At 44.3% G+C, this 19262-nt stretch overlaps 3 protein-coding genes across 5 annotated transcripts in view; 2 read left to right on the top strand and 1 right to left on the bottom strand.

Annotated features, from left to right (window-relative positions):
- Nucleotides 1–627: 627 nt before the first annotated feature.
- On the top strand, nt 628–7387 carry spice1 (spindle and centriole associated protein 1). 2 transcript variants are annotated; one of them, XM_076290648.1, is made up of 18 exons: nt 628–844; nt 1205–1314; nt 1410–1457; nt 1602–1748; nt 1929–2031; nt 2109–2227; nt 2333–2409; nt 2505–2617; nt 2760–2879; nt 3037–3302; nt 3470–3601; nt 3925–4048; nt 4328–4432; nt 5095–5447; nt 6225–6423; nt 6740–6821; nt 6892–6952; nt 7111–7387. In XM_076290648.1, exons 2-18 carry the CDS (start codon nt 1216–1218, stop codon nt 7162–7164), a joined length of 2202 nt encoding a protein of 733 aa, XP_076146763.1. In that variant the 5' UTR covers nt 628–844; nt 1205–1215; the 3' UTR covers nt 7165–7387. The 2 variants fall into 2 exon arrangements, with proteins under 2 accessions (XP_076146763.1, XP_076146762.1); XM_076290647.1 differs by having other exon boundaries at nt 4328–4441.
- Nucleotides 7280–12882, bottom strand: LOC143131189 (uncharacterized). Of its 2 annotated transcripts, XM_076290645.1 has the most exons (8): nt 12728–12882; nt 12221–12296; nt 11676–11963; nt 11511–11531; nt 11149–11400; nt 10691–10810; nt 9378–9611; nt 7280–8988 (listed from the first exon to the last, which is right to left on the bottom strand). In XM_076290645.1, the coding sequence occupies exons 2-8, from the start codon at nt 12249–12251 to the stop codon at nt 7676–7678; spliced, it is 2259 nt and encodes a 752-aa protein (XP_076146760.1). In that variant the 5' UTR covers nt 12252–12296; nt 12728–12882; the 3' UTR covers nt 7280–7675. The 2 variants fall into 2 exon arrangements, with proteins under 2 accessions (XP_076146760.1, XP_076146761.1); XM_076290646.1 differs by lacking the exon at nt 12728–12882 and having other exon boundaries at nt 11676–11970; nt 12221–12287.
- Nucleotides 12883–12927: 45 nt separating this feature from the next.
- Nucleotides 12928–19262, top strand: part of cfap44 (cilia and flagella associated protein 44) — a 22367-nt gene continuing 16032 nt past the window's right edge. The window contains exons 1-13 of the mRNA XM_076291148.1: nt 12928–12967; nt 13246–13399; nt 14281–14443; nt 14702–14804; nt 15072–15288; nt 15529–15643; nt 15816–15980; nt 16593–16748; nt 16900–16947; nt 17185–17284; nt 17576–17670; nt 18017–18226; nt 18483–18593. Of these exons, the coding sequence (XP_076147263.1) occupies nt 12928–12967; nt 13246–13399; nt 14281–14443; nt 14702–14804; nt 15072–15288; nt 15529–15643; nt 15816–15980; nt 16593–16748; nt 16900–16947; nt 17185–17284; nt 17576–17670; nt 18017–18226; nt 18483–18593 (1677 nt within the window). The remainder of the gene's footprint in view (nt 12968–13245; nt 13400–14280; nt 14444–14701; nt 14805–15071; nt 15289–15528; nt 15644–15815; nt 15981–16592; nt 16749–16899; nt 16948–17184; nt 17285–17575; nt 17671–18016; nt 18227–18482; nt 18594–19262) is intronic.

Genomic DNA, 19262 nt, shown 5'->3' with positions numbered 1-19262 from the left:
TATAGTGCTTAGGCTGATTGCAAAGTGAACTAATTATCTAAAACAGTTTTCACATGAGAAAGTGTGCCAGAGAGTTGGCAAAATAGTGTAAATAATAGCCATTGTGCCTACAGTTGTGCAAAGTGTGTGTTACAAAATTGCAAACTGAGTGCAAAGCAGTGTTTGTGCTTTTAGTTTTGCGAACTCAGAGTGGTTTTGCTATAAGTATTAATAGTTTTAGAAATTGTGCTATAAGAATCACAGTTGTGTTTAAGCATTCAGAAAAAACTGTAAAATATGTGCAGTGATGAACTATATCCTCTTTGTACGTTTCTCTGTGGACATGCTTTGTGATATAATTCTAGAAATGATATTGTGAAAGTGTTTTTGTTCTTTTTCTTTTAAAATGCAGGCTAAATCCAAAGCAATTTACTGAATGAGGAATAACATTCACGCTACAGAGCAGGAACCTTTGGAATTACTACTGCATCAGTCAGACTATCATCACATACATCAGAGCCAGACTAACTTTCTGGAAGTACAACTTTACTGTCAATGAGTAAAACAGAGACTTTTCATAGGGGAAAGCTCAAACCACGTTTCCCATCATTCGTCGCTTCAGCGTCTTTTGCCTTGGTAACGAAGAAATTGCTGTATCTCGGTTTGAACCAGTCAGGCGCGCATTAGCACATTCAAGCGCCAGTGGCTTGCTGTGTGTCTTCACAACGGATTTTCCACGTCACATGAGATTGTCCATATTCTTTGTCAGATTTCACGTGCAAGACCTTCTCATACCAAGTCTATTAGGTTCTGTAATTGAATGTACTACTTATTGTTACTCAGCGTCTAACTCTTGAAAACAAAGGTGAGCTAATGTCAGAGATATGCCGCTAGCTATCATTAGCTAACTAACAGCAAGTTTTTTTCAACAGGTTTGCAGCTAGCTGTGTTCATTATCGAGTGCTTAATTCAATGTCTTACGGTGTGTGGTTAGGTTTGGTGCAAACATCATGATAACGTTACCTAGCTAAAGTTAACGTAGCACTATTACTGAAACAGAAGTTCAACTCGAGTAATGTTACAAATTGTCGTTAGAAGTATTGCTAAGTTGTTAGCAGAGTTATAAGCACGTTTTCTGTCATCTCGGATTGTCACGTTTGGTAACTTTGAATTTGTCAAACGTTAACGTAATGTCATCTTTTGCTTCGATTCACTTGCTACACAGCATCTAGGCAGATGTCTTTCGCGAGAGTGAATCGTCTTCAGTATGGTCAAGGAAAACGTCATGGTCCAACTCGCCCCAAGAAGGCAGCAGCTCCTAAGAAAGAATGGGTGGTATGTAACGTTATACTTTAGGGTATGACATAGCTGTTTGATGCTATTGTTTAACTGTGTTTTAGTTTTTATATCTTAATATGTTCCCCTTCCAGAGCACAGTCAACGACCTAACTGTACATAAAGCTACACCAGAAGAACTGGTAAGGCCATATTGTGTTACTTGCAGTGTCTTGATAAGTGCATTTGCAGTGTGTGTGTGTGTTAGACTTTCCAGTGAGACAGGTACATAGCATATCTATATCTCCACGTGTGGACATTTCTTGAATGTTTTCTTTTCTTGCCAGTCACAACGCCATGAGATGCACAAGTCCCAAAACCGAGTGGCTGCCCAGTGGGAGCTGAGAGAGAGGGCCCTGAGACGTAGGAGAGGGAAAAACCAGCCGCCTACTCCACCAGGACTGGACAAGTATCGACTCCACCTCCTTAGAGAGGTGGCCAACACAATGCACGCTCGTCAAGACAGGCTTTAGTAGAGACATTTAATATAATTCAGTGCTGATTAAGCTACAAATAAGTTTTTTTTTTTTTGACAGCTTCATTTATGTCTTTACTGTATGTCAGTGGTGAGTGGTTTATGGTTACCTGACAGACAATGCCATCCCTCTGTCTAGGTGTTCTCTGACCAATACACATTGCAGGATGTTCTGGCCAGGTCAGACAGAGCTATGGCTGTGGTCAAGGACCTATTTGGCGATGCTCCACGCAGGCAAGCAGGTACTGTACTTTGTTATGTGGGCTTGCACGGCAAATTTTGTGTAAAAATTGCTCAGTAATAGTGTGTGTGTTTACAGGCTTCCCAAGTGTCACTGTGGCACCAAATGGTGGTTCTGACTCTGAGTTGCCTGTGCTGCAGAGACCTGATCCTCCGACCCACCTGTCAGTCCTCAGCCAGTCAATGATGGACCCACAGGTATTGACCCTGTGTGTGGGTGTGTACAGTCATGTTTGATGACTTCAGTATTTTTCCAGCAGTGTACGTTTTACACACAGTCTTGATCCGATCTATGTCTTCCAGGCCTTAAATGAACTGGAGGAAGAGTACAGTGGTGAAGTGCCTGATTCTAGCTTCAACTCTCCTAGTGACTCTCAGCGGTACTTAACCTTCACCTCTAATTAGTTCACTGATCTGCAGTCTAATGGCCTATGATCGGTTAAGTACTAAAGCACTAGTTATGTACTGGTTGTAGGTATCAAGGCCCACCACAAAAGACCAAGAGTGCTCATCAGAGAGCTGAGAGACTGGACAACCAAAGCCCACCACAGACACCCTGTAACCCGAAACCATCTCAAGAACAAGCAGGTTTTATCTGTGTTGTGTGTGTCTTTTATCTGGACTTTGAGTCTGTAAATATTGTTGTATATAAAAGTATTTTCTTCCTATTTCTTCCTCTCTTACCTGTATATCCTTACCTGAATATGAGATTTGTTTTCTTGTCTTGTAGCCCTAAATGCCACTGTGGCGGTTAACCGATTACGGTCCATTCAGTCGCATTCAGAGTCAGGCCAGTCATCCACACTGGTGACCCAGGTGCTAAACCCTGACTCCACACGCCCACACTCGGGTAGGCCCCCCTACAGATAATGCCTCGAAACCAAGGAGATGCATTTACTTGTTTATCACCAATCAGGGCAAGACTAAATGTTGGTATATTCAAGAAACATCTTGACCTGAAGAAAAACAATACGTGATTAAGTGTGTGTGTGTGTGTGTTTGAACAGGCAAGAAGAACAGGGCCTCCAGGTCAAGTAGGGGGCGCTGTGCTGAATCAGGACTGGACGGATCAAGTCTCAGTTCCTTAAGCGGTAACCAGAGTAGCCTGGAGATGCTGCGAAGCATGCTGGGGCAGGTCGAGACAGAGTTGGACTCCCTTGACCCCCAGGAGCCCAGGTCGGTTCCAGAGCTCCACAGGCCCAACCACGGTCTCACAGGCTTCTCAGTGGATCTGGTGTCTACTATTGGTCGGCTGGCTCGCCATCTCAGACAGGTGAGCATGGCCAAAACACAGATCAGGAGTACTGCCAATAGCTTGAAGTATCAAAATATACAAATCCCCTTAGCCATTTAGCACTAATGGGGTACCCGATTCTTCAAAAACCGACAAAAGGGGTCATCCGTGCCTTGCATGTGCATTTGTTTGCTGTGTGTGTGCAGAGAGAAGAGGAGGCGCGGAGGGAGGCTCAGGAGAGGAGGAGACTGGAGGAGGTGGTGATGGAGCAGAGGGTGCTCATTGATGCCCTGACTGCTGAAACTCTTAATCTGAAAGATGAGAGCGCCAACCTGCAGGTCAGTGACTATACCCCACAAACACATTTATGTATCTAAGGCCCTAATAGTCATATTTGTACCATACCAAGATAGCAAATGTGTCGCACAGTATCAACGATGTTGGTAGTCTTCTTTATTACTGCAGTAAACTTTGATGGAAAAATAAGAAACAGCATTGTTATTTTTACCTTACTGTATTAGTTATGGGAACTTGAAGCACTGTATTATGCTAGAACAAAAATCAGTGTCAACCTGATTTACACTGATTGGGTGTTTTACATTTGTGGTTGTAGGTTTGCACCTAGCTTGTCTGTAATTTGAATGAATTTGTGTTTTCACAGGCTGGCTTGCAGCAGCGAGTCACTGAGCTGGAGGAGCGTCTGGACTCATTGGTCCTGGTTCTGGGAGATCTGGGCCCTCTCCAACCAGAGGGGGATCCAGAGCCACAGGACACTCCTGTCCAAGGTAAATAAACACTCAATGGATATTAGCACATCTATTGGACCCTGTGATGCTAAATAGTTAAGAGGTCTCGATCCCTTAGTAAAGCTCACCAACACCTTTGATATCTATGAGTTAAAGCAGGCCTAACACGAAAGGTTTATACTTTAACAGAAAGAAACATATGGACTTTCATACTGACTGTTTTCCTGTTATCGTTTCATAATTCATTCTGTACGATACGCCACACATTAGTCAGGCTGCCTAGAGGGATTGGTCATGTGTCTCCTTCTGTACTGGCAGACCCCCAGCCCCCAGTGAAGCTCCCCCCTCAGCCTCAGCCCATCTGCCCCGCAGTGCTGCTCTCTCCCCCCCGACAGAGGGACAGTCTGGCCCCTTCCAGCAGAGGTACAGGAGGTGAGAGAGATTGATTGATTGATTGATAGATTGATTGATAGATTGATTGATTGATTGATTATTTTATGGTCAACATATTAATGTTTCTTGCATAGCAGCTCCATTTCCAGTGTCACACAAAATACAAGGGTTAAGACTCAGTACATAAAAGTGGGAGTAGGAGCAGACTTGGGCTGTACAATTAATCAAATTAATCATTGTGCTTATGATTTTGGACGATTATGAAAAAAAAATAATCGAAATATAATGATTATTTTGCTACGTTCATTTTCATAACAATGCTTTCCTTTTGTCATGTGCATTGTATTTTGGAAGTCTTTTTTTTCTGTAGGATTATATTTAAAATTCTATTTAAAAATGTGAAAGAATTAAGTTGTGAAAATGGATGACCGTTCACTCAGTAACCGTGTTTAATAATTGTGACCTCAATATTGAATAAAATAATCGTGATAATGAATTTTGTCATAGTCAAGCAGTCCTAGAGCATAGTGAGCTACTCATCTGAGCCCTCAGTGTATTAGGCTAACAATGTATCTTATCATTAGAGAACAAAATATTATGTTTAGCTGACACCCAGAAGCTCTTTTGCACTGACTAGTTGCTCACTCGGTGTGATTCGGATGCAGGAGTCTTGACATCACCTCTGTGTACAGGAGAAGCCCGTGGTGTGGTGCTGCATTACGATGCTTCCGCTGCAGGAGGAAGTCATCGAGGCTCACGGGAGGAACTGGACCGCTCCTCGCCTAGCTCTTTCGCCAGTCTGCCCCGCCCCACCTCGCTGATGGACCACTCCCTCGTCCTCCTGCCTTCCCAAGATGCAGTGCAGGCCCAGATCGCCGAGCTGGCCCTACAGAATGCCCAGTTGCGGGTTCAGCTGGAACAGAGGCGCGTGTCTCCAGCTGGGTCGTACACCTCTAGAGAACAGACTTCTGGGAGATCCTCACCAGCCAGCCTGTCAGTTCAGAGAATAGCGCCCCCAGCAGGGCATCAGCCGCAAGTGCAACAGGTACAGACCTCAGAACAGTGCAATGGTTCACTTTGGCTGCGGTTACACCGGCTGGCCTTGATGCACAGTTCTAATTTTCTGCCTAAATCCGAATTTTTGGACTGCCTGTACATCTACGTTTCAGAGTGGCCCATATCAGAGTACATGGTTCACTAATTTGAAAAAACACTTGAGACAACCCGCATGCGCACCAGAGGGATTTTGGTCACCGAAATGAGAGCAAACATATATGCAGTACTGCAAATGCACGAAATCACACAAGCTTTAGCATTAGCATTCTAAGGCTATTTCAGTGGCTAGTTGTTTACTTTTGTTTCCGAAGTATCTTGAGAGGTCTGCTAAATAGGCTACTGATGTTGTTTATAAGCTGCCCTTATTGCAGCTTTTCCATTTTCATTTTAATTTCACCGTTCTGCCAGTCGTGCACATGAAAGCAACATTATGTCTGATGGAAATGTGAAAAGATGAAAGACTGTGGGCATTTTCAAAGAAGTCACATTGGCAGATATCCAATTCATATCTGATTTATTTCTGCATATGAATGGGCCTGAAACCAATCTGAAAATATCGGAATCCATGTGCTTTTTTCCTGTTTACCGTACACATCCATGCTGCACATCGGAATTGTGCCACATATGAGCGAAAAATCGGAATTCGGTCACATTTAACTGACCGTAAACGTAGCCTTTTAGTCACAAGCAAACTATTGTGCACACCTACTCATTCACCATTGTATGTATGTTTACCAGAACTCACCGTGTGTTGTCTTGTGCGCAGGTGATCCAGAGTGTTCAGTCAGTGCAGCACACAGCGACTAACATGGAAGAGCGCCTCCTGGAGTTGAGTAGGCAGAGTGCAGCAGCACGGAGCAAACTGCTGGAGCTCATCGAGCAGCAGAGACAGAGCTCCTCTATGCACGTGTCCCCCTGTATCTCCCCCATACCAGTCCGCTCCGAGTCCGAAAGCCCTGCCTCAGGTTTGTACAGTATGGCATCCAAGGGTGGGTGGGTGGGTGGGTAGCTGTGTGATGAGGAGCACGTTTTCGGTGTTGGAGAACAGTCTTAAATGTTCTTCACTGCATTGCCCCAGATGGCTTTGTTTATGAACACAATGGCTTCGTTTATGATCGTCTCCTCTTATGCTGGCTTGACAGAGGCCCAGTGACCGGTATGTCAGATGTACTGCATTGTGACTGTGTGTCATGCAGCTGTTTCTATGCTTGGCTTTCCAGGTCTCCCATACTTCCTAAATCTTAAGCGTTATGGCTGAAATATTCAACTTCTCCTTTGCAGGTATTTCGAGAAGGACCCCTGAGGTGGCGATGTCTGTGCCTGAAAGGGACTCTTGCTCTCAGTCCAGTGGTGGTAGCCGAAGGTAAGGAATGAACTTAAATACCGTTATATGATAAGCAGGTCAGCAACATGCTAAAATACGTCCTTTTCAGATCTGCTGGAATCTCACCACAAAATCTTAACGGAGTAGAAAACCAAAGGCAGAGACCTCAGGTAATGATTTGGCTCACTTCACATTATTGACAATAAACATAGCAAACATTTCACAAGTTTTGAATGTTTTCAGCCATGGGAAAATTACATTACTCTTTCTGTTTGAGAGTAAATGACTAATTCAAAGTCTGTACCATGATTTTGTGATACTCATGCAGGTGGAAAGGCGAAGGGGAGATGGCTGGTTTGCACTGTCTGCTCACGTACAGTAACAGGGCAGATTGCCACGTACTAGTTACAATAATGTATTTCACATACATTACATACTTGTAGTGCTGTGTACAATCTCTGGCTTTTTATCTTTCAATTATGAAGGGTGTCTGAGCATTTGTTTTCACCGTTTTTATTGCAATGCAGTGATGTGCTTTTTTACATTAAATGTACTTGTTTGTGTGTTTGTGTCAATTAAGTTATTAAATATAAAAAAAGAATCAACATTTATGTACTTGTCTTGTGTGATTATTTATGTGTGTATTATTGAATACATGAATAGGTTTTACTTCAGAGAAGAAAGTGGTACAATAGTGAAATCTGTAGCAGTGAAATCCGCCTTCCTGTTTTGTGGTATGTGTGTCCACACACAGGAAATGCAGAGTCATACTCCCACAAACACAGATTCAGCACTTTTCTTCAACTTTCACTTGCAGAAACCGAGTCCTGCTCCCCTCTACATGAGCAAAAGTACTGTTATGGTTGTTCCCCCTTGAAAAGTAAAGTGGAAAATTACAGGATATCACAGTTTGTAACAGCACATGCTGATATTCGTCTATTTTTATAGATGAATTTGATCTTGCATTCTGACTCCTGACTGGTGACCTTAAAGCAGCACCCTTGGTCATTCAGTTGCAAACGATTTCTTTGCATTTCAACCTGTAGTTTCTCCATCCAGCCCATGTCCCCCTCTCTCACCCATACACAGCCTCCCTCCTCAGCTAGAACTATCCCCTCTGTGACCCCGTGTGTGTCCTGTAAAGTGGCCCAGTCCAGCTGAGAAAGACGTACACACTGTGGGTTGCACACCTCAAACCGACACTCCCTTTCATAGCCACGGCAACAAACTCTCACCAGGAATGAGGTCGGCTCTGATGTCATAAAACAGTACACCTCCTCTAATCTGTTGTCGATGGCAACTGGACCTCGCACATGCTCTACGGAACACAGCTGTGCCCCTCCGAGCGTTCGCACGGATTCTATAGTAAACTGGAAGCTGTGGTGCTCCCCTTGCTGCAGGTAGCGCTCAAGCCCAGCGAGGGTCTCCAGATGAAGCTGCATTAGAGACCCCAGTCCCATCCGTGCAGGGCTGAACTCCAGCATCCCCAGCAAACGGTGCCTCATTCCAGCATCAAAGACCTCTGCTCTGAATCCCTCCTGGGACAAGGTGAATTTGAGATGCTGTGTGATGGCAGCGTCAGAATCACCCTGATGGGCAGAGGCACCAACATCTGGCCGCACTCTCTCCAGCAACCTTGCTACTCGCACACAGACCTCTCTGTGCTGTCTGGTTAGCAAATGTACATCTCGGTCTATCGCGGCAGCAGAGAGTGAAAACCCACTACTTCTACCCACTTTGCGAATGACTCGAGTGAGCAGACCACGGAAGCGGGTGATCCTGTGGATTTTCCGTGGGCGGCAGGAGTACGTCCCATCTTGTGGAGGAGACAGGTGGAGGCAGTCCTGTTGAGGGTGGAGGTCTCGTAGGATCTGGGCCAGCACTCGTGCACTCTGTCCCATGGCCTCTGCTCCTCCATCTCTCAGGCATTCCTCCAACTCTTGGAGCAAGGAAACATCTACCATGTCTCCAGCCCGTAACTCGGCAACATACTCCAGCACGCTCCTGCCTGGCTCAGAGATGGGTTCCTCCAGGACCTGCGCCATGCATTCCCACAGCAGGAAGATGAAGATGGCCTCCACCATGTCTCTGAGGTCCCCAGTGCAGGCTTGGCCCCCACCGTGCAGGAAGTCCCTGCGATGGAGAAGTGACTCAGCTTCCTGAAGAATCTTGAGCAATAGGCTACCTCTCTCAGACAGCTGTGCTCCTAAGTAAGATTAGGGAGAATTTGTGATTACATTGCAATGGTCATTCACAGCACCCTTAATCCAAGGAATGCAGGGAATGGATTCAAGACCTGTGAGGCCAGCAGGTGACCCAGCAGATATGTTATACGTTATTCCTACACTGTCTATAGACAGTCATTGGTTCCTACAAATCAGCTAGTAAAACAAGGCACAAACCAGTCATCACATACATATAAATAGGAAAATGTCTCTCATACATTTTGTATATATGATTTTCTAGGGGTGCCAATAATTGTGGGTGACATATTTTTGTAGTGTGAGTATGTCACTTTGGATTAAAGGGTGTGGTAAATAAAGTAAATGTAAATGATTGAAGTACATTTAATTGACATTAAAGAGGAGTACCTACTCTGAATGTTACACTGCTGAACTCTGCTGAGCAAAAGTGGTGCATCTTGGGTCTTCTGGAGGAAAAGATCCACCATCACCTCAAGCTGAACTCCATCCTCGACCCCCACCTCTTCCAACAGGGCCTCCCTGACTGACCAGCGGGGCAGACCCAGCATGACCCCCAGCTCACAGATATTCAGCCTGGCCTCTCCACTCACAATACCCAGCAGGCCCAGCACTTCCTGTAGTATACCTACAGTATGTGAAAAATTTGTTAATTTAGTTAGTTAAAGGAGTATACCAATTGATACCAGACATGCAGTAGTACACCGGTAGATTTACTATTCCAGTATACCACATAAGCAGTATATAAATATATCTATGAATGCCACAACATACAGTACCCTCCATAATTATGGAACCTCTGCTAAAGTTGACTAAACAGGCAGACATTTATTACATTTCAATGTATATTGTAGTCTCATAATGAAAACAATGAGGAAAAATCCAACTTTGAAGGGAAACAAATTTATTCTGAGAAAAAAAGGGAAAAAAAATATATTTTTAACAATATCAGGTCGCCCACAATTATTGGCACCCCTTGGCTTGTAATAATATTCTCCTATGACACCCCATAAAGTCAGAGAATACAAAGCAAGGGAATTAAGACCATTCACCTTTACAAAATCACCCTAGATCGTCCAGATTCCTAGGTCCACACTTGCACATTCTGCTCTTTGACTCACCTCACTGTTTTTCTATGGAGTTTACATCAGGGGAGTCATTTGAGATGGCAATGGCAGAAGCTTGATTTTCTGTTCAGTAAACCATTTTGATTTGTATGTTTGCTTTGGTTCATTGACCTGATGAATGATCCAATGATGACCCACTTTTAGTGTCTTGACTCTTGGCAGAGATTGACAGATTTCCAGAAAATGTTCAGGTTTTTCTTGGGGTTTATGTACCATGCACCTTAATAAGGTTCCCAAGGCCCTTGAGAATAAAAACAGCCCCACAATATCACAGCCCCTCCACCATAATTCTCATTAGGCATGGGCTTCTTTTCAGTAAAGTAATTCTTCTATGTGCGCCAAACCCACCTAAAGTGTTTCTTGCCAAAAGGTGCAGTTTTAATTTCATCTGATACCAGACTCCAGAATTCCAAAGTCACTGTAGCATTACTGAATGCTGACAAAAGCATCAGCTAAATACCATAAACATAATATGTTTAGATGATATAATATTCTAATATGTACACAGTATGTTTACTATAATGGTAGATTTTATGAAGGAAAGTGTAGCATTATATGTGGATTATGACATGTTCATTACCTGACTGCGACACAGCCTCTGCAGAAGCAGCACTGGTCTCCTCAACAGCTATTGGGAAACTGTTGACGTCAGATTCACTTTCCACCGACAAAACAGGAAGAGCTTCAGGCAAACCACCAGCTGAAATGACAGCATTACAATAATGTCATACCAGGAAAATCTCTAGGATTAATGTGGTGGTCTCTACATTACATGTAGCTAGTTAGTTACTTGCCAATGCAATTTTTTTATCATCTTATTTCCCCCAAAGTGTATTTTGAAGGAACCCTTGTTGAAATGGAGCTTTTTAATTTGTCATTACAATATTTTACCAGTTCAGTCAACCCTAAAACCCTCCCTAAATGCATGTGTACATCCAATTAAGGAGATTTAAAGGTATCAACTTCAAGGAGATTGTAGGTCAAACTAAAATATTTGAATTCCATAACATAGTGAATATAAAGTCATTATGTACATACTCCTGATCTCCTCTGCCAGGTTCTCATCTTCGTTGTTCAGAGCACTGTAGAAGGCCCTGCATGTGCTCTCTCCCTTGGACAGACAGATGGTCAGCAGCTTCTGAGCTTGCTGGTAGAGGATGGTTGCTGACTGGACCTGGTCAAGCTCAAACTGGGTGATGATGCCAGTGGAGAACAGCGCCAGAGACACAGGCAGGACGGAGTGACCCAGGCGGGCACACAGAACACTAAACTGGCTCTGAAGTTGGCATTCTGGGAGCAAACCACAGAGAACATTTTTAACACTTAGACTTGCAATTAGAATGGAATAAAGTTACAGTATACCACAATTAATTAATTTTAAGATATTTCTAGAGACATACCTGTTGGTCCACGTTGGATATCTGGGTGGATAATACAGGAGAGTGAATTGTTTTTGCGTAGTATAACATTTAAACAGACTACAAGGCAATATATTTTAAAAACCCAAAGAGTGTACACAATTGCTCTTTTGGACTATTGTGCAATGTGCATAATATATAGCACACCTGTATTATGAGATAGCCATGACCGAAGGCGAGGGTAGTGATGTTCACATCGTTTCAGGCACTCCAGGAAGCAGGAGGCCTCCCGTTCATCCATCTGGGCCTGTACCACCTCCAGCAGCTTCCGAGCCCTGTTAGGGGGTGTCTTCTCCGCCTTCACCTCGTAGTAGTTGTCCTGGGACAGCAGCCCGCGGGCCAGGGCACAGTCCAGCAAAGGGGCGAGGTTGTAAAGGGACTCGACCAGCAGCTCCTGGGAGGCCAGGAGATGGGCCTTGACATCCTGCTTCATTCCTGGACCCTCAGTATACAGGATTAAAAACTCAGCTGTGCATGCAACATAGCCTACAACATGAGGTGTAGTAGCCAGCACAATGCAGTATCACCTATGGAGCAATATGCAAAGCTCTATATTGAAAAACTGGTTGGATACATTATATCCTAATCTTCGAGTCTGTTTGAGAAGTTATTTTTTACATCTAGAAAATAATCAGAAGGTAGGCCTAAGGATGAGATGAGCATGCATGCATCAGATCCATGATTTTACCTACCTGAACTAGTATTCCTCCCAGAGGAATTCATCGTCGGGGTGTCCTCGCAGCCGTCACCTCCATTCCTTGGAAACGACTAGAGAGAAGTGTCATATGTCTCAGTACAACTTTCACACGATCAACTTAGCTATTATGGCTTGCTGCTACTACAGGTGGTGTAGAAGACATGGGTTGGGTTGGGCTGGGCTGGGCTGTGTAACCGTGATGAGGGGGGAGGGGGGGGGGACATGGGGGAACTACCGAATGAACTATGTGAATGTAAGTGTATGTATGCTCCTAAAGAAGCCTTTACCACCACAACCATCAACAACGGCCATAAATGTTATCATTGCTGCATGTTTAGCCTACTTAAAGAACCATTCAACAGTAGTAGTAGCTCTACAAAATGTTGTCTTGGCTCGCTTCCTTGTTGACGACAATCAGTTCGTTCCCCTTCAGAACAGGAAAGTAATCTTTATACACATTTTATACATTGTACAAACAAGTGAAATGTAACGATAAGCCTACCTCTCGTTTCCATTATAGGGACATGAGCCTTCATCACAGCGACCTCTCTTCTTAGTAATAGTGAAACTTGTTCAACCTCGTCCTCCCTCCGTGTACATTCCACCAAATTTACCGTGTCGCCTTTCAACTACAAAATCCAGCATGCACCGCTCGATAAAAAGCCTTGTCCTGCGTTGCCCAGCAACAATAGTCAAACGAAGATGGACACTTCAGAGAAAGCAGACGAACCTAGCGTACAAGGTAGTGTGTAAATAAACCTATTTGCAGTTTATTTACACAGTTTGTGAAATGTTTCAAATACCTGGTATGTTACAAATCCTTTGTTGCCACATATACAGTATATGTTTTACAACTCTCCGAAACATTTAGCATAATGTGTGTGACTGTGACAGATACAAAATGTAAAAGATAGCTAACGTTAGCATAACGTAACAGCTAACGTTACCAAACGAAAATTGTTTATTATTAATATTTCATCAGCACTGACAAGATGTATCTTATATGTCTTTCCTTTAAAGAAGGTCAGACTGCAGGGTCTGAAGGAGAAGAGCAGGATGAGAAGCCAGAGGTGGTTGAGATTCCTGTGGACATGTACTATGACTATGAGAAGCTCTACTCGAGACCTGTCACCACCGCAGACTCTGACATCCCAGAGAACTTGCTGCACCTGTCGTATCCTTCAATTGCTTGCATCTTTGGCAACGGTCATGACATCACATATTTGATGCTAAAATAGGCATGTTGATGTTTTTCCTGTTATTTCTTGGTTGAGTGTAGCCTACAGTATCTTTGCTTTATAAAGTGTTGCAGCTGTAAATTCTTTTAAGTTCCTGAATTCCCTTTACTCTATTCCTGTGCGTCAATGCTCTCATGTTAAGCAAAACTAATTAGCTGGAGACTGGAGGTTGAAAGTGTTGTTGTTACCAATGGGCTTCTCTAAATACCCTCCCATCTACAATACTGTGGAAAAGTTTAACTCTCAGTAGCTGAATCCCAAAGTGACTAAAGACTCACAGACTTAATTGATCTCAGGTGCTAAGTGAGTGAGTTTGTGAGGCCACATGGGCTCAGATACAGTAAGTATAAATGGGATTGGGACAGCACTTCACGAGATCACATGTTATCTTGGCGACGTTTAATAACAAATATGTTGCTGACACTTGCACCATGCACGTGTGTCGTGCTGTTGTTTACCTTTGTAATTACCGGATTTCCCTATGGTCTCCGCAGTAAACGTCACAACACTTTGAACTGTGGGTGATTCCCTTTGGTGAAGTCTGCACTGATGCAGACTCACGCAAAGGGCTCGGTAAGTGTGTACTCAAACCCTCACACCCTTTGAAATGCGATATTGGGACAGCCTTTACGAATTTCACGAGAACGCGCAGCAAAGTCTGTGAGTGTCAGTCCGGACTTTGGGATTGGGCCAGTCAGTTTTGTCAGTGAGATGATATAACAATCCCTAAAGGCCACTGCATAGGTTGCACAGCTTTAACCTTACAGTTTAGCCTGACTCTTACCCTGTATAGAGTTCCTCCTTGACCGTGGACTAGTCACTCGTTTGGTTATGACTGCGAGCGCAGAGCTAATCTGCAGGTGCTGGATGAGCACACGCTGACCTTTGTGGCAGGGAACCTGCTCGTCCTCCTGGACATGAGGACCAAACAGCAGCGCTATCTGCGCTCATGTGGAGGGGGAGGCATTGGAGCTATCATGGTAACAAGAGGACCACACCTGTTTCACACACACACCTGCTCTTACACACTCACACTCACACACACACTCGCGTGTGTAAAAACTACTTTTGTAATAATCAATATGTAAACTTGTAATACATCTGTATTCTACTTATTTCATACACATGTTGGTCAGACCAATGTGCACATGCTTGTATCAAACTAATTTGCAGGTTAGGACCAAACAATTCTCTTGCATATATGCTTCAAATTAAGTGTCTGTTTTGTCTCCCTGCAGTGTCACCCCAGTAAGGGATATGTAGCCGTAGCAGAGAAGGCCCATGAGCCGGATATCATTATTTATGAGTATCCTTCACTGAGGCCGTACCGCATCCTCAGAGGTAGGCCAACCCACAGCTGTGTGCTCAGTAGACATGTGTGAACATGACTCACTACTATCCCAAATACTGTAATTTACACAAGTTCATCACACACTAAAATCTCACAAACCGCTTGATGATTCATATCACATGTGTCCAGGGGTTTTCCATTCTGGATATCCATCAGTTTGTGTGTGTGTGTTTGCTTGCATCTGAAATTCTAACAATGGTGCAAGTGCAATCTGACGCCTGGTGTGACACTGAGTCTGTAATCTGTCTGCTCTGCAGGGGGCACAGAGCAGGCCTACAGCTGTGTGGACTTCAACCGCGATGGCGCCCTGCTGGCTAGTGTGGGTAGTGCAACCGACTACATGCTCACGCTGTGGAACTGGAGGCAGGAGCAGGTGATCTTGAGATGCAAAGCCTTCTCGCAGGACGTCTACCGGGTCACCTTCTCCACCGATAACCCCGGCCAGCTCACCACATCCGGATCTGGACACATCAAGTCTGTGGCTAATATCAATTTCTGCTACTGTCAATGCTGTTGATACTGTTTGTATTGTCAAACTGTGAATGTTGAGTTGAGCCTCTGTACAGAAAAATGAGGCACAGCTAGTGCCACAGAAGTTATATGTTATATAGAAGTTATATAAAACACAGTGACCAGAGAGTGATAATGTGTTACTTTGTCATGATGGAGTCATGCTCATATGAATAGACATGGTTTGCTGATGTGATCTGATAGGTTCTGGAAGATGGCCAACACCTTCACAGGCCTGAAACTGCAAGGCGAGCTGGGGAGATATGGGAGAACTGCCCTGACTGATATTGAGGGTTATGTGGAGCTGCCAGACGGCAAGGTTGGCCATGCTGTCTGTTCACTGACACTAACGCGCGTGTGCACACACACACACACACACACACACACACACACACACACACACACACACACACACACACACACACACACACACTCACACACACACTTACTCTTGCAGTGCTTACATAAAGCTTTATCCTCCCCTACCCCAGGTCCTGTCAGGTTCCGAATGGGGCAACATGCTGCTGTGGGATGGCGGGCTGATAAAGGTGGAGATTTGCCGGAAGGGCGGCAGGACGTGCCACATCGGCACTATCCAGCACTTCTCCCTGGATGAGGGCGAGCTCCTGACCATCGGCATCGACGGAGCTGTCAGGGTGAGACCTATTGAAAGCCGATGCAGCATGTTTTAGTTGGGGAGGAATCACAAGTATTACAGTGAAATGACCTACCCATAACTGCACTTTTTGTGCCTATCTTTAATAATGCCTTTCTTTTTTGACGAGGAAGATCATAGATTCAAAACAAAATACCGGTAGGCACACACAAACATAGGAGTCCTAAACAGACCGACATATGAATTAAAATAACATCTGATCCAGCAGACCGAGACAGGAAATGTAACGTGGAACCAAAATGCAACCATTTTGCCTGGTTGATGGGGTTAGGTGGGGCTTTACTTGAAATTTCCCCACCTAATGACAGGAAAAGTTTGAGAACCACTGGTCTAAATAAAGGCAAAAACGTAAAACTTTACTTAAATAAAGAGTCCATATAATACAAAGGTATCTAGTGCTTTTCGGCCTTCTGTAGTACCTGTACAGCCACACTACACCGAATCAGTTTCAACACAGATCTTTGGCGTCCAAACGGGAAGCCTTAAAAACCTACATTCTGATTCTTGAAAATCATGACAAATCCTCAGTCAACAAGTATGGGTACATATACTTGTATCTGGCTGATTTTGTGTGTCCATACTCTATCCACAGAGTTGGGACTTTGAGAGCATCGACCAGGCGGACTGCACGGACGACAGCGGCCAGGTGGAACTGGAGCCCATGAACGAGATGGTGATTGGACGCAACGTCAGCCTGGTGTCCATGGTGAAGAGCACCTGTCCAGACACCCCCATCTGGTTTGCCCAGGTCCGAACTTCACAGGAGCTGGCCGTGTGTCTTACAGTGTCCTCTGACCAATAGCAGTTCACTGCCTTTTACATTGGCTATTGTTTATGTGCTGAACTTGAAAGTCTTTGGAGGCAGTATGTGGTAAAATGTCTTTGATGTGTCTTCTTAGGATTCAGATGGTGCCATTTGGAAGCTTGATCTGTCCTTCTCCAATATGGTAAGTATGATGCTGATAGATGAAGTGTTTCATGCTAGTTCATGTAGATCTAGTTGATGTAGTGTTTTGTGCAGCTGTCAGTGATGTTTTGAATGATGCGTCTTTGCATTGTGTTGTATTGTGTTACTGTGTGTGTTCTCATGGCTGTGTTGAGTTGTGTTGAGTTGTGTTGATTTGTGCTATGTTGTGTGTGTCCACGTCATGGTTGTATGCGTTGTGCTGTGTGATGTTTTATAGACCCAGGACCCAGAGTGTCTCTTCTCCTTTCACGCCGGTTTGATCACGGCCATGGATGTGTCTGGCAACAGTCACCTCATGGCTACCACAGCCATGGACCGTAAGAGTCTTTCTCCCATTCACACATCCAGCTTCAGCTCCTAAAACACATACACACACACACACACACACACACACACACACACACACACACACACACACACTAGATAGTTTTAATGAAGTTGGCAAAAAAATGTGTTGAGCAGAGTACTAAGTGAGTCCAAACAAATGCACCTGCACACTCAGGTAAACCTGTCACTTCATGCCTCTCTCTGTTTTTTTTCTGCCCGTCTCTCTTTCCCTCTCTCTCTCTCTCTCTCTTTTTCTCTCTCTCTCTCCCTCTCTCTCTCAGGCTGTCTCAAAATTTTTGACTTCCTGGCCAACAGAGAAATTTTCACCACTCGCTACAAGCAAGCAGGAACCACCCTCACCTGGGCACCTTGCACAGTACGTACCTGTCTCATAGTGATCATCCTCCGACCTCAGATAGTTTTGCATTGCTCTTTTTCTTGTAGTATCCACAACTCTTAGAATTCCTATATGTGTGCATGTATGTGTTATACAGACCAGGTAAACAACTGATTGAGATTACAGTGTGTCCGACCAACACCAGCAGATTACCATATCTATATAAAAAAACATAATTTCTGTAGTAAACACTTCTGGCCACCAGAGGTCCTCCTTTAAATGTGTGCATTGTGGAAAAGGTCACTGTGTTTGTCTTTGGCCTGTATCTACAAGACAAGTCTACAAGATACTTTGTGTGTATGTGTGTGTGTATGTGCGTGTGCAGGTTCACAGAAGTAACGGCCTGCTGGCGGTGGGTTTCAAGGACGGTGTTGTGCGTCTTCTGGAGATTTTTAACCCCAGGAGTCTGTACTCGGTGGCCGGGGTCGGCCCCAATAGTGAGGCAGAACTCTTTCTCAGACAGGCCCTCAAACCCCACGATGCACCTGTGACAGCCATCGCTTACGAACGCAACGGAGAGATCATGGCCACAGGGGTAGGAAGCACCCCTGTGTGTGTGTGTGTGTGTGTGTGTGAGAGATAGAGATGAGAGCTATGTGGAGTATGTATTGAGATGTGTTAGTTAGGGGATGTATTTGTGTCAATAGAGACAATGAGAGGTTAAGTTCCATGTTCTTTCGTTTCTGTCATAGTTCTTTATTATTGTTCAGTGTGTGGATGTGGATTGTATTATTGGATGCATGCATGCAGTATTCATAGTTTTCTGGTCTCTCTCTTCCTCCTGTTCCCAGAGTGCGGACTGCACTGTGTTTCTTTTCACTGTGGGAGAGATGTATGAGCCCATAGGCTTTGTGAATGTCCCAGGGCCCGTGCTGAGGCTGGAGTGGTCTCCTCACTCTCACGTAAGCATAATAATAATAACAATAATAATAATAATAATAATAATAATACGTTTATTTTATAAAACGCCTTTCTCAAACCCACGGTCGCTTTACATAGAGAAGGAAAATACCAGAAACAAACAAAACAATACAACAAAGAGAGGTTATGTTTATAGAGCTATGTGTTGGGTGTGGAGGAGAAGTGATCATTAAACAAAAAGGTCTTGAGATGTGCTTCGAAGAAAGGAAGAGATTGTCATTGTCATGTGTTTTACCTGGAGCAAATGCATAGGTTGTAGTCCTTCAAACAGCTTAACCTAACTGCTTGCGGGTATAGCATTGAGTGGTCTTTGCACACACTGAATCTGTTTAAACATGCTGTTCTGTTGCATCATATTATAGCTTAAAATAGCAGAACAACACGAGCGTCAGAAATAAAAGCAGAAACAGGACGTTCGACAAAAGTTCAAATATTGTGCCGCATCGCCCTACTCAGCACTGTGTCGTGTCGCGTCCAGTTTAGTTAGGACGTTCCAATTGAAAGCAATGTAATCTGATTTAGTCGCTAACGTTCGCTCGCAACACATGCAGCTAGGGCGCGGTGTAAGGCCTTCTTCCTGATGGCGTTTTCGCACAGTGGCAATGTGGAGAGGTTCGTTTCCTGGTTAACGTGTGTGTGTCTTTGTGTAG

Source organism: Alosa pseudoharengus, unplaced genomic scaffold (assembly GCF_046254945.1).
Source record: "Alosa pseudoharengus isolate Yale_2024_CS ecotype anadromous, Long Island Sound unplaced genomic scaffold, YU_APseudo_1.1 YU_APseudo_1.1_scf_18, whole genome shotgun sequence".
In the NCBI taxonomy this organism is placed as follows: domain Eukaryota; kingdom Metazoa; phylum Chordata; class Actinopteri; order Clupeiformes; family Clupeidae; genus Alosa; species Alosa pseudoharengus.
The sequence above is the reverse complement of the archived record's forward strand: the minus strand, read 5'-3'. Positions and strand labels throughout refer to the sequence as shown.

What these genes read in the sequence shown, in the direction of transcription:
- spice1 (XM_076290647.1), top strand. Translation starts at nt 1,216, where the DNA reads ATGTCTTTCGCGAGAGTGAATCGTCTTCAGTATGGTCAAGGAAAACGT. An exon ending in ATCAGCCGCAAGTGCAACAG is followed by an intron (nt 5,448 to 6,224) that starts GTACAGACCTCA and finishes TCTTGTGCGCAG; the next exon opens with GTGATCCAGAGTGTTCAGTC. An exon ending in ACCAAAGGCAGAGACCTCAG is followed by an intron (nt 6,953 to 7,110) that starts GTAATGATTTGG and finishes ATACTCATGCAG; the next exon opens with GTGGAAAGGCGAAGGGGAGA.
- LOC143131189 (XM_076290645.1), bottom strand. Translation starts at nt 12,251, where the DNA reads ATGAATTCCTCTGGGAGGAATACTAGTTCAG. An exon ending in TATCCAACGTGGACCAACAG is followed by an intron (nt 11,401 to 11,510) that starts GTATGTCTCTAG and finishes GTTTGCTCCCAG; the next exon opens with AATGCCAACTTCAGAGCCAG. An exon ending in TCAGCAGTGTAACATTCAGA is followed by an intron (nt 8,989 to 9,377) that starts GTAGGTACTCCT and finishes AATCTTACTTAG; the next exon opens with GAGCACAGCTGTCTGAGAGA.